The sequence below is a fragment of the Salvelinus fontinalis genome, unplaced genomic scaffold, assembly GCF_029448725.1.
Source record: "Salvelinus fontinalis isolate EN_2023a unplaced genomic scaffold, ASM2944872v1 scaffold_0005, whole genome shotgun sequence".
Taxonomy (NCBI): domain Eukaryota; kingdom Metazoa; phylum Chordata; class Actinopteri; order Salmoniformes; family Salmonidae; genus Salvelinus; species Salvelinus fontinalis.
The window spans coordinates 502770-516954 of record NW_026600214.1 but is presented as its reverse complement, the minus strand read 5'-3'; the positions used below and the strand labels follow the sequence as shown (position 1 = coordinate 516954).

At 45.3% G+C, this 14185-nt stretch overlaps 1 protein-coding gene across 1 annotated transcript in view; it reads right to left on the bottom strand.

Annotated features, from left to right (window-relative positions):
• Window positions 1–12484: 12484 nt before the first annotated feature.
• The window catches only part of LOC129841971 (NACHT, LRR and PYD domains-containing protein 1 homolog), a 5792-nt gene continuing 4091 nt past the window's right edge, over window positions 12485–14185 (bottom strand). The window contains exon 7 of the mRNA XM_055910334.1: window positions 12485–12672. Within this exon, the coding sequence (XP_055766309.1) occupies window positions 12485–12672 (188 nt within the window). The remainder of the gene's footprint in view (window positions 12673–14185) is intronic.

Here is a 14185-nt window from a genome sequence, read left to right as displayed (position 1 = left end):
TTACAATTAAGGTAAGAGGACAGGTTTAGAGTTAGGTTGACAATTAGGGTACGAGGTTAGGTGAAGAGTTAAGTTTACAACTAGGTTAATTGGTGTTACGCACGCCTCTGAGAAGAGGGAACGCAACTTCCTGCTACAACTCAACTCTCTGAAGTGCAAGAGGTATGGACTGTAGGTGCGAGTAAGGGTGACACAAAAGCAGAATTGACCGTTCACTAGAATTTATTTTCTTACACGGTAATATGGGGAAAAGGGGCTGGACGGAACCAAAGCAAAGAAAGTAAATATCAAAGTTCCCCCTCTCCTATCTAACCTGCCTACCCACTTAACTTACCTAACTTAGCACCGTCTGGTGCCCTAACCAAAATACAGGGGGTGGTCCGCCCAGGTCTTACCTAGTGTGCCTAGACAGTAAATATACTACGGGTATATGTATGCCCGCGGGCCTCTTGCCTAAGCACTCCCAAAGTGCCTTCTCCTTCCCCCCTGGGAACAAACGAAACAGAGTAATAATTACGATTTCACAAACACTCACAAACACCGGACATAGAAAAACTGCTACCAACAACAACAGAACTGCTACCAACAACAACAGTACATACCACACTTTATGATACACAACCAACACTATATCACAATCTAATTTTTCTCTCTCAATCTCCAAATCTCTACTCCTTATCTCATCTCTCTCCTCTCTCCTCTCTCAATCTTTTCTCTTGGGCAGAACACTGGCTTTTATCTTCAGGTGGCAATGGTGATTAGAGTCAGCTGCTTCTTGACGAGGGGGCGGGGTCAGCTCCAATCACCAATTAGCCTGGGGTTGACCAATCAGCTGGTTGGGGAGTACTTCAGGAAGCCATCTCCTGAAACACACACACTAAAATACAAAACAGAACACAGAAACTGGGGAACGTAACACGCCCACCACAAAAATTGCAAACATACAGTTTGTAATAACAAAAACCAACGCTTCCCCAGTTAGTAAACCCGTGATAGAGCGTCAGCAACCACATTCGCTGAGCCCTTCACATAGGCTATCTGTACATTATATCCTTGTACAATCAGAGCCCACCGCATAAGGCGGCGGTTCTGATTGTACATTTGCTTTAAGAACACTAAAGGATTATGGTCCGTGAAGACCATTACAGGCAAGGCACTGGATCCCACATATACTTCAAAGAACTGTAAGGCTAGCAATAAAGCTAGTGTCTCTTGTTCAATTGTGGAGTACCTTGACTGACACGAGTTGAACTTACGGGAAAAGAAACTGACGGGCCGATCCACTCCATCTTCATCTTCCTGTAAGAGAACCGCACCCACCCCCACTATACTAGCGTCAACCTCCAACTTAAAAGGTTTGTCAAAGTTGGGGGCGGCAAGCACTGGGGCACTACAAAGTAGCGCTTTAGCGGACTCAAAAGCATGGTTACAGTCCTTGGACCACCTAAATGGTACCTTGGGACTAAGCAGAGATGAAAGGGGAGCTACTACCGTCGAGAAATTCTTACAGAATGTACGATAGTACCCTACCATCCCTAGGAATCTGCGCAACTGGCGTCGAGTCGTGGGAGCAGGAAAAGCAACAATTGCCTCCACCTTGCCAGTTACTGGGCGCACTTGACCTCGTCCCACTTGTTTCCCTAAGTAAGTCACCGTAGCCTTCCCAAACTCACACTTGGCCAAATTGAGGGTTAAAGAAGCATTCTCCAACCGCTGAAACACACTTTTCAAAGTGGAGAGATGATCAGACCAAGTAGACGAATGTATCACCACATCATCAAGGTATGCAGTACAATTTGGCACATCTGCAAACACAATGTTAACTAGACGCTGAAAAGTAGCAGGTGCATTACACATGCCAAAGGGCATCACAGTGTATTGTACAAAGTTATCAGGCGTAACAAAAGCCGATATGTCAGAAGCTCTAGAGGTCAGAGGCACCTGCCAATAACCTTTTAACAAATCTAACTTACTAACGTAAGCAGCAGAGCCAATTCTATCAATGCAGTCATCTAATCGAGGTAGAGGAAAAGAATCAGACTTTGTAACTGCATTTACACGACGATAGTCCGTGCATAAGCGGGACGTACCGTCAGGCTTAGGAACAAGAATACATGGGGAACTCCAGGAGCTGTTACTGGGTTTTGCCATGTCATTCTGTAATAAATAAGCTACCTCACTTTTCATTACCTCCCTTTTCTTTGCATTAACCCGGTACGGATGCTGACGTATAGGAGCAGCGTTGCCCACATCCACGTCATGTTCCAAGATGGACGTGCGACTTGGAACGTCCTGAAACACACTGAGAAAACTGTTTATCAATAGGATAAGGTCCTTAGTTTGATCGTTATCCAAATGTTCCATTTGAGAGGGTAACTTCTTCAGCATCTCTGAATTACATAGGCGTTCACACTGCTGTAACGTATGGCGTAACTCCAACCCATCCTCCTTATCCTCCTCTAGGTCCCAGCCAGGCTTCAGCGCCACCGCAGCCACACTGGAGACGGCGGGCTGGACCGGCTTACTTAAGGAGCTGTCTGGAGAGTCACATACATAATATTCTTTTAGCATGTTAACATGACACACACGGGAAGAACGCCTTCGATCTGGAGTCTTTATCACATAATTGGTGTCACTGAGTTTCTTTTCCACCAGATATGGTCCAGAAAAACGTGCTGACAGTGATGAGCCAGGAATTGGCAATAAAACTAAAACTTGATCCCCTGGTGCAAAAGAACGGCCAACAGCCTTTTTGTCATAATGCACCTTCATGCGTTTTTGCGAAGAGGAAAGAGACTTTTGGGCCAACGCACATGCGGCGTGCAGTCTCTCCCGCATCTTACTGACATAATCCAACACATTTTTAGGGGCGCTACTGGGTGTAGGAGATAAGATATGCTCCTTCAACACTTTCAGCGGACCCCGTGGGGTGTGTCCAAACACAAGGTCAGCAGGGCTGAACCCTAAGGACTCTTGTATCGTTTCCCTAATAGCAAATAGGACAAAGGGCACCCCCTCATCCCAATCGGTACTGGTATCCATACAATACTTGCGTAGCATTGCCTTCAGCGTCTGATGCCAGCGTTCGAGAGCCCCTTGACTCTCTGGATGATACGGACTTGAGACCTGATGGGAAATACACAATGTCTTTAACACATTTGAAAAAATTTTGGACATAAAGTTGGATCCCTGATCAGTTTGGATTACTTTAGGGAGTCCAAACGTAGAGAAGAACTTCACCAGTGCCTTCACCACAGTCTTAGCCGTAATAGTACGGAGAGGAATAGCCTCTGGGTATCGAGTAGCACTGCACATTATTGTTAATAGGAACTGGTTACCTGACCTGGTTTTCGGCAACGGACCTACACAATCAACTATCACTCTTTCAAATGGTTCCCCCACCACAGGAATCGGGTAGAGCGGTGCTCTAGGAACTGTTTGATTCGCTTTCCCAGTGAGTTGACATACGTGACATGTTTTACAAAATTGGACCACGTCAGACTTCAAACCTGGCCAAAAGAAATGACGAAGGACCCGGTTATAAGTCTTTGTGATCCCCAAATGTCCAGACCACGCCTGGTCATGGGCGAGTGACAGCACCTGCTGTCGGAACGGTGTAGGAACAACCACTTGACACACTTCACTCCAGTCATTAACGGTGTCATGAGCTGCCCATTTACGCATCAAAACTCCTGCTTCCATAAAGTAGGCAGTCTCTCTAGTTTTAGCTTCTTCAATGGAAATTACCGAAGCAAAACACTTACGAAGACTGGTGTCTCCTTTTTGACATTCAATCACCTTCTCAGGGGTGACAGACAAAAGAATGTCATGTAATTGGGGTGCGATTTCGCAGTCCCCTTCCTTAGTTTTTACAGGAGTAAAAACTGTCGGACTTGCAGAAGGAATACTCGGTGCATTGTCTTCTACTTCAACATTCTCAAAAATGGAACTAGCCAAATCCACCACATCTCCAAGCTTGCGAGATTGTGCCCTCGTTAAGACACAAGCAGGAAAAACATGTGGAAATGCTTGAACCAATTTCTCATCTGCAATTTTGATTTCTGGGTTGTCTACTACCTCTAACACAGGAGTAACGTTACCACCAGCAATATCATTCCCTAATAGCAATGTGACTCCTTTTACTGGCAGTGTAGACACTACACCAACACGGAAACGTCCTGATACCAAGTCTGACACTAAGTGGACCCAGTGTAATGGTACAGGTACTGTTTTTGTCTCTATCCCCTGTAATATAACATGTGAGCCACAATACGTTTCAGGAGACCAGGGTAAAGCATCAGTAATGATTACTGACTGCGCCGCCCCGGTGTCTCGTAAGATTTTAATTGGCTTTTGATCAGCTTGTTCTCCAGTTAAGGAAACACAACCGGTAGAAATAAACGGAGCATAAACAGGATCCGGTTTCTCAAATGCTGAATCAATACCTCGGACCAACGGAAGAGCCAAAGACTTGACTAAACCCAAACTTTTCCTTTTTGGGGACGGTGACTGGGCCTGTTTCGGTTTATTTTTCGAAACTGGGCAGTCCGCAATCACGTGACCCTTTTGGTGACAGTAAAAACATTCACGGATTTCATGAAAAGACTTGTCAGAGGAAAAACGACCTGAATGAGGCACTGATGATGTAATCAGTCTACCTTCAAAACGAGGTGCACCAAAGACAGTCTTGTGTGTCAAAGCGTACTCATCTGCCAACACTGCTGCCTGGACCAATGTCACCACTTTCTGTTCATTTAAATGAACTACAAGTCTATCAGGGAGGTTGCTTTTAAAATCCTCCAACAGCATCAACTCCCGAATATCAGCAAAGGTGTTAGCTTTGCTGGCTGAACACCATCGATTAAACAGAGACTCTTTGTCCCTAGCAAACTCAACAAAAGTACGTTGAGAGGGTTTCTTGTGGTTCCTGAAGCGCTGTCTATAAGCTTCAGGCACCAACTCATAAGCCCGCAACACGGTAGTTTTAACTGTTTCATAGTGTAAACTGTCTTCCAGGGAGAGAGCAGCTACTACTTCCTGGGCTTTCCCAGACAATTTACATTGTAACAGGAGCGGCCAAACCTCAAGTGGCCAATGCAGCGCAGCGGCCACACGCTCAAACGCAGAGAAATAGGAATCAACTTCCGACTCTCGGAATGGAGGGACTAAAGCGATATTTTTACTTACATCAAAGTGGGCTTGATGATGAGCAGCTTTTGGAGTCGTACCGGAGCCAGCTTCTAGCTCCAGTTGTCGGATCCTCACCTCCTTGTCGGCTTCTATTTTCCTAATTTCAAGATCAAAATGCATTTGTCTCTCTTTATCTTTTTGCTCCATTTCTAACCGGGCCAGCCTCACCTTCAGCCTAGCGGTCCCGTCTGAACGACCTGAAGCAGAAGATAAAGGATCGAATCGAGGCAATGTAAAGGGGGTACGAGCAACCCCTTCCTCCGCCCTGTCCTCCGACTTGGCATCAGAAGGTCTACCCGTCTCCTCTCCTTGCAATGAGAGAATTCTTTCTCTCACTAAACCCTCCCTGACTAGCACCAAAAGCTCAGCCTTTAGGGCTTTCTCAGGGATAACAAATCCATAATGGTCAGCTATAGCTATAAGGTCTACTTTTCGAAACCTCACCAAACAATCAATAGAGGGCGCTTCAATGAACTTGGAGATGGCTGAGGCAGCCATCTTGTGCACAACAATCTACTGAAAACACAAACTAAACAAGTCATCCAAACTCACAACCTACCATCACACCTCAATCACTAACCACAGAGAGCTCAGTGCAGCAGGGTCCGGTGGGTTTAATGGAATCCCGGATGAGCCCCCATTATGTTACGCACGCCTCTGAGAAGAGGGAACGCAACTTCCTGCTACAACTCAACTCTCTGAAGTGCAAGAGGTATGGACTGTAGGTGCGAGTAAGGGTGACACAAAAGCAGAATTGACCGTTTACTAGAATTTATTTTCTTACACGGTAATATGGGGAAAAGGGGCTGGACGGAACCAAAGCAAAGAAAGTAAATATCAAAGTTCCCCCTCTCCTATCTAACCTGCCTACCCACTTAACTTACCTAACTTAGCACCGTCTGGTGCCCTAACCAAAATACAGGGGGTGGTCCGCCCAGGTCTTACCTAGTGTGCCTAGACAGTAAATATACTACGGGTATATGTATGCCCGCGGGCCTCTTGCCTAAGCACTCCCAAAGTGCCTTCTCCTTCCCCCCTGGGAACAAACGAAACAGAGTAATAATTACGATTTCACAAACACTCACAAACACCGGACATAGAAAAACTGCTACCAACAACAACAGAACTGCTACCAACAACAACAGTACATACCACACTTTATGATACACAACCAACACTATATCACAATCTAATTTTTCTCTCTCAATCTCCAAATCTCTACTCCTTATCTCATCTCTCTCCTCTCTCCTCTCTCAATCTTTTCTCTTGGGCAGAACACTGGCTTTTATCTTCAGGTGGCAATGGTGATTAGAGTCAGCTGCTTCTTGACGAGGGGGCGGGGTCAGCTCCAATCACCAATTAGCCTGGGGTTGACCAATCAGCTGGTTGGGGAGTACTTCAGGAAGCCATCTCCTGAAACACACACACTAAAATACAAAACAGAACACAGAAACTGGGGAACGTAACAATTGGGGTTATGGGTACAAGGTAAAACTCTGTCGTTCTGCCCCTGAAAAAGGCAGTTAACCCGCTGTTCCTAGGCCGTCATTGAAAATAAGAATTTGTTCTAAACTGACTTGCCTGGTTAAATAAAGGTTAGTTTAATGTTAATTAAAATGGGTTAAGGTTAGGGTAAGGGTTAGAAAAAATAGGATTTTGAATGGAAATCAATGTTGGGTCCCCACAAGGCTAGAAGAACAAAACGTGTGTGTGTGTGTGGTAACTGGGTACTACAATGCAGTCTGATCACTATAGATAGTCAAATAAAATAAGATCTATTTCAAATACATCCAAATGTTTCACCAGGCAACAGACATATCCCAAAATGGCAGAGGACAAATAGTCAAAGTCAATTACTTGTTTCCATGGTGGTCCTCTATTGGTTGGCCATGGTGGTCCTCTATTGGTTGGCCACGGTGATCCTCTATTGGTTGACCACGGTGATCCTCTATTGGTTGACCACGGTGGTCCTCTATTGGTTGGCCACGGTGGTCCTCTATTGGTTGGCCACGGTGATCCTCTATTGGTTGACCACGGTGATCCTCTATTGGTTGACCACGGTGATCCTCTATTGGTTGACCACGGTGGTCCTCTATTGGTTGGCCACGGTGGTCCTCTATTGGTTGGCCACGGTGGTCCTCTATTGGTTGGCCACGGTGGTCCTCTATTGGTTGGCCACGGTGGTCCTCTATTGGTTGGCCACGGTGGTCCTCTATTGGTTGGCCACGGTGGTCCTCTATTGGTTGGCCACGGTGGTCCTCTATTGGTTGGCCGCGGTGTCCTAAATTGGTTTGCCGCGGTGGCCCCCTATTGGTTGGCCGCGGTGGTCCTCTATTGGTTGGCCGCGGTGGTCCTAAATTGGTTGGCCGCGGTGGTCCTCTATTGGTTGGCCGCGGTGGTCCTAAATTGGTTGGCCGCGGTGGTCCTCTATTGGTTGGCCGCGGTGGTCCTCTATTGGTTGGCCGCGGTGGTCCTAAATTGGTTGGCCGCGGTGGTCCTAAATTGGTTGGCCGCGGTGTCCTAAATTGGTTGGCCGCGGTGGTCCTAAATAGGTTGGCTGGCCGCGGTGGTCCTCTATCGGTTGGCCGCGGTGGTCCTCTATCGGTTGGCCGCGGTGGTCCTCTATCGGTTGGCCGCGGTGGTCCTCTATCGGTTGGCCACGGTGGTCCTCTATCGGTTGGCCACGGTGGTCCTCTATCGGTTGGCCACGGTGGTCCTCTATCGGTTGGCCACGGTGGTCCTCTATCGGTTGGCCACGGTGGTCCTCTATCGGTTGGCCACGGTGGTCCTCTATCGGTTGGCCACGGTGGTCCTCTATCGGTTGGCCACGGTGGTCCTCTATCGGTTGGCCACGGTGGTCCTCTATCGGTTGGCCACGGTGGTCCTCTATCGGTTGGCCACGGTGGTCCTCTATCGGTTGGCCACGGTGGTCCTCTATTGGTTGTCCATGGTGGTCCTCTATTGGTTGTCCACGGTGGTCCTCTATTGGTTGTCCACGGTGGTCCTCTATTGGTTGGCCACGGTGGTCCTCTATTGGTTGGCCTTGCTGGTCCTCTATTGGTTGGCCTTGCTGGTCCTCTATTGCTAATAACCCAACCGCCCAACTATATGTGATGAAGTGAAAAGGCCACCAGCTAATATAGAACATGAACTGTAGGCAGAGACGGAGGAGCGATTCTTTGAAAGGTGCAGGATTGTTGTATTTATTTAACCCCGTCTGAACATTTTATTATTTTTACCATTCCCAAAAGCATTTGGCGCACATAGCGTTAGGTACTATAGCTCAGACTTACTTACTAATGCCAGATAGCTTAAAATAATGAAAGAAAAACCTCAATGTAAATTGCACTAGAATGATACATTTATGGATTTTTTAAGGTATTGTTTTCACTTTATTCAACCCGCCCTTCATCCACACCAGGGGTGTCAAACTCATTTCGCATCGTGGGCCACATACGGCCTAGGGAGATGTCAAGTGGGCCGGACCATTAAAATTATACCATACTCTGCTATAAATAACCAAAATATCATGTCTTTCCTTTGTTTTGGTGTAAAGAAGCACAAGAACATTAGGAAAATATTGAAATTTAATGAACTATCCTTTTACAAAACATTTCATGAAACACCTCATATTTCCTTAGACTAATGTGCAATTTACTTTTATCATTCACAAATATGCATTGCAACTGATCCCACTGATTGTACAAAGGCACAAAACTTTAATTGGTACTGAAAAATATAGTAATGCACTTTAAGATTAAATGAGACTTTTAAAGAAAGGAATTTTTAAACCACTTACACATACGCATATAAAATCTAAATGTAATCCCTGCGTACACCTTACAAACTAAGGAGAGTGATTTTAAATGTGTAATGAAGAAAGTGTTCGCCTGTCCTGTAAATCTGTAAACTTCATACATGAAACATACATACACATACAATACATACTGAAAATTTATGGAGTTGTATGAACAGTAGAATTCCATCACACAACTTTTGTTTTGAAGCTGCTGACTAACATTAAAGTGCACATTTTTTAAATCACCACAGTAAGGATTCATCTTCACAGAGCTGTATTCTTTCAATGCAAACAGTATCTAAGGCAGCATTTTAAAGGTGTTAGTCTAGTCTGGACTTGTATTTGTTCCTGAAACTTGGCATCCTTTGGCCTGTACAAGTGCATCAACACCAGGTGTCATGTCCTGACTAGCTGTCACTTTCAGAATGTCATTTAAGTGCTTGTTTGTGAGCCTTGAACGCATTTTTGTTTTATTGATATTCATCACTGAGAAAATTTGTTCACAAAGGTAGGTTGTCCCAAACATGCACAAAATTTTAGCAGCCAGGGCTGTTAATTTGGGGTACCCTGGTAGTAGATACTGATAAAATCTGTCCAGAGCTACAGAGGCAAATTTGCCCTTCAAATCTGCATCACACTGCAAATCAATTATCTCTAGCTGAATTTCGACAGGCAGATCAGAAGCTTTAACTGTGAAAGGTGAGCGAAAAACTGAAAATTCTGTCTCAAGTTCACCAAATACCTGAAAACGTTTCTCAAACTCCCGCAGTAGTCCTGCAATTTTGTCTTTGTACCGTTTCATGTCCGCATCAGGTCTGGTCACACACACATCTCTCAGACAGGGGAAATGAGCAGGGTGCCATTTGCCAGTTGCATCTCCCACAAAGTCAGCTTCAACTTAAATGCATGTATGTTGTCAGAAAACTGTGTGACAACTTTTTTGCGGCCTTGCAACATTTTGTTCAGATTGTTCAAGTGTTCAGTAATATCAACCAAGAATGCAAGGTCCCGTAGCCATTCCTGAGATTGTAATTCCAACACCGGTTTTCCTTTTTTCTCCATGAACTGTCCGATTTCCTCTCGTAGATCAAAGAAATGCCTCGGCTTAACCATCTCACTTCAGTGTGGTATGGCAGGCTGTGGGTAATGTTGCTGTCGCTGAGAAGTTTGTCAAACTGACGATGGTTCAGACCTCTGGACCGGATGAAATTTACAGTGCGAACAACCACCTCCATGACGTGGTCCATTTTCAGCGACTTGCAACACAATGCCTCCTGGTGCAAAATACAGTGAAATGTCCAGAAACGATCTCCTCCATTAAGGGCTTGTACTTTGTCTTTGAACTTTGTCGCGACACCTGCTTTCTTTCCGACCATGGATGGCGCGCCGTCTGTAGCCAGGCTGACAGCACGGGACCAGTCCACTCCAACTCTGTCCAATGCAGCAACGACAGAGCCGAAAATGTCCTCGGCTGTTGTGGTGTCCATCATTGGCACCAACTCAAGAAACTCTTCAGTAACAGTCAATGTCTCATCAACTCCTCGAATAAATATGGCCAGTTGGGCCACGTCTGTGATGTCAGTGCTCTCGTCAATTGCCACGGAAAATGCAATAAATGACTTGACTCTCTGTTTCAATTGACTGTCTAAATCTGCCGATAGTTCCGAAATCCTCTCTGCTATAGTATTCCTCGTCAGGCTAATATTGGCAAAAGCTTGTCGCTTCTCGGGACATACAAGTTCAGCCGCCTTCATCATGCATCGTTTAACAAAGTCACCGTCGGAATACGGCTTCGATGCTAATGCTTTTTCGCTAGCAATTAGGTAGCTGGCTTTTACCGCTGCTTCACTGACTTCTCGGCTCTGGATGAAAGTTGACTGCTGTTTCCTCAGACCCGCCAGCAATTCGTTAATCTTATCTCTTCTCAGTTGTCCTTGCAAGCCGTCATATTTTTCGCTGTGATGAGTCTCGTAGTGGCGTCGAATATTATATTCCTTCAATACCGAAACTTGTTGCAAACACACCAAGCACGAAGGTTTTCCGTGCATCTCTGTAAATAAATAGGACGTGGTCCATTTTTCTTTGAAAATTCTACACTCCTTATCTACTTTTCTCCGTTTGGATAACGACATTTTGGCTAATGAGGGTGTAGAGGAGAGGTAGAGACCAAGGTATTAACAACGTCGTAACAAGCAGCAGATGGCGCATTGATACCGTCTGCTGTTTTCAGTCTGTCTCAGTGATGCGGCTTGTCTTCTACTCTGATGGAAAGAGTGCGCCCCTTAGCGGATAATCCATGAATTGCAGCGAATTAAAAATATTAATTCCATGTCTTTTATGCATTTTTTCCACTTTCAAATTATCCTGCGGGCCTGATCAAACCTCCTTGGGGGCCGGTTCCGGCCCGCGGGCCGTATGTTTGACACCCCTGATCCACACAGTATTTCACGACCCTAAACCCACGGATTTAACCGTGGGGACTGCAGATGAGACCCACACATCACTAGTTGGTACCCCAACACTGTTACTATCTATTAGGTTGCTACCCCAACACTGTTATTATCCATTCTACCATTAGGTTGGTACCCCAACACTGTTACTATCCATTCTACCATTAGGTTGGTACCCCAACACTGTTACTGTCCATTCTACCATTAGGATGGTACCCCAAAACTGTTACTATCCATTCTAGCATTAGGTTGGTACCCCAACACTGTTATTATCCATTCTACCATTAGGTTAGTACCCCAACACTGTTACTATCCATTTTACCATTAGGTTGGTACCCCAACACTGTTACTGTCCATTCTAGCATTAGGTTGGTACCCCAACACTGTTACTATCCATTCTACCATTAGGTTGGTACCCCAACACTGTTACTATCCATTCTACCATTAGGTTGGTACCCCAACACTGTTACTATCCATTCTACCATTAGGTTAGTACCCCAACACTGTTACTATCCATTTTACCATTAGGTTGGGACCCCAACACTGTTACTGTCCATTCTACCATTAGGTTGGCACCCCAACACTGTTACTGTCCATTCTACCATTAGGTTGGTACCCCAAAACTGTTACTATCCATTCTAGCATTAGGTTGGTACCCCAACACTGTTACTATCCATTCTACCATTAGGTTGGTACCCCAACACTGTTACTATCCATTCTACCATTAGGTTGGTACCCCAACACTGTTACTCTCCATTCTACCATTAGGTTGGTACCCCAACACTGTTACTATCCATTCTACCATTAGGTTGGTACCCCAACACTGTTACTATCCATTCTACCATTAGGTTGGTACCCCCAACACTGTTACTATCCATTCTACCATTAGGATGGTACCCCAACACTGTTACTATCCATTCTACCATTAGGTTGGTACCCCAACACTGTTACTATCCATTCTACCATTAGGTTGGGACCCCAACACTGTAACTATCCATTCTACCATTAGGTTGGTACCCCAACACTGTAACTATCCATTCTACCATTAGGTTGGGACCCCAACACTGTTGATCTGAAGCAGTGAACAAAGACGGGGGTCCAGATCCCCAAGAAGGTTCATCATCCTGGAACACGACTCATTTCCTTTTCTCAACACCATGTCGATGATGACTCGTGCCTTCTCTGCCCTCTCAGCTATCACCTCCACTGACTCCATTTCCTCCTGGTTGATGACTGTGTGTTGCAGGAGTCCGTCCAGCAGTTCATTCAGGACAGGTCCTTATACTCGTTTCACAAACTCTGTCCGTACAGAACGCAGCTGCAGTTTTGTAGAACCAGTCCGACTGCTCACAGCCGGACCTCCTGCCCACAACACAGCACCTGAGAGAGTCAGGTTACAAAATAACTACATTTGTACATTTACATTTGAGTCATTTAGAAGCAGAATGATAAAATAAAACTATTGAGAAAACATTACATTTTACAATAAAGATCTGAACATATCACATATTCACATTTAGGGACAGTTTCACAGACATAGAAACACAGGCTGGGGTATTCAGAACCAGTCTAATCTACATCAAGTCCTGGAGGAGATGTCATTGGGTCTTTCAGAACCAGGCTAATCTACATCACGTCCTGGAGGAGATGTCATTGGGTCATTCAGAACCAGGCCAATCTACATCAAGTCCTGGAGGAGATGTCATTGGGTCATTCAGAACCAGGCTAATCTACATCAAGTCCTGGAGGAGATGTCATTGGGTCTTTCAGAACCAGGCTAATCTACATCACGTCCTGGAGGAGATGTCATTGGGTCATTCAGAACCAGGCCAATCTACATCAAGTCCTGGAGGAGATGTCATTGGGTCATTCAGAACCAGGCTAATCTACATCAGTCCTGGAGGAGATTTCATTGGGGCATTCAGAACCAGACTAATCTACATCAAGTCCTGGAGGAGATGTCATTGTTCTTGAAGACAGTCTGTAACAGCTGTCATCTTCCTCCTCGTCTAAGGAGGAGAAGTTTGAAGGATCGGAGGACCAATGCACAGCGTGTTAATTGTTCATCTTATTTAATGAAAGTCAAAATACAAAAAACAACAAAGTGAAAAACGAAACAGTTCTATCTGGTGCAGACACACAAAGACTGAAAACAACCACCCACAAAACCCAACAGAAAACAGTCTACCTAAATATGGTTCCCAATCAGGGACAACGATTGACAGCTGCTTCTGATTGAGAACCATATCAGGCCAAACACAGAAATAGAAAATCCTAGAAAAACTAACATAGACAACCCACCCAACTCACGCCCTGACCACACTAAAACAAAAGACAAAACAAAGGAACTAAGGTCAGAACGTGACACAGTCTTTTATAATCTGGACTAGTCCGGGTCCTACAGTAAACCATGTTGACTGTCCTAGTCCAGGTCCTACAGTAAACCATGTTGACTGTCCTAGTCCAGGTCCTACAGTAAACCATGTTGACTGTCCTAGTCCAGGTCCGACAGTAAACCATGTTGACTGTCCTAGTCCAGGTCCGACAGTAAACCATGTTGACTGTCCTAGTCCGGGTCCTACAGTAAACCATGTTGACTGTCCTAGTCCAGGTCCGACAGTAAACCATGTTGACTGTCCTAGTCCGGGTCCTACAGTAAACCATGTTGACTGTCCTTTTTTCTACAATTCCTCATCAATCTACACACAACATCCCATAATGACAAAGCAAAAAACAGTATTTTTTG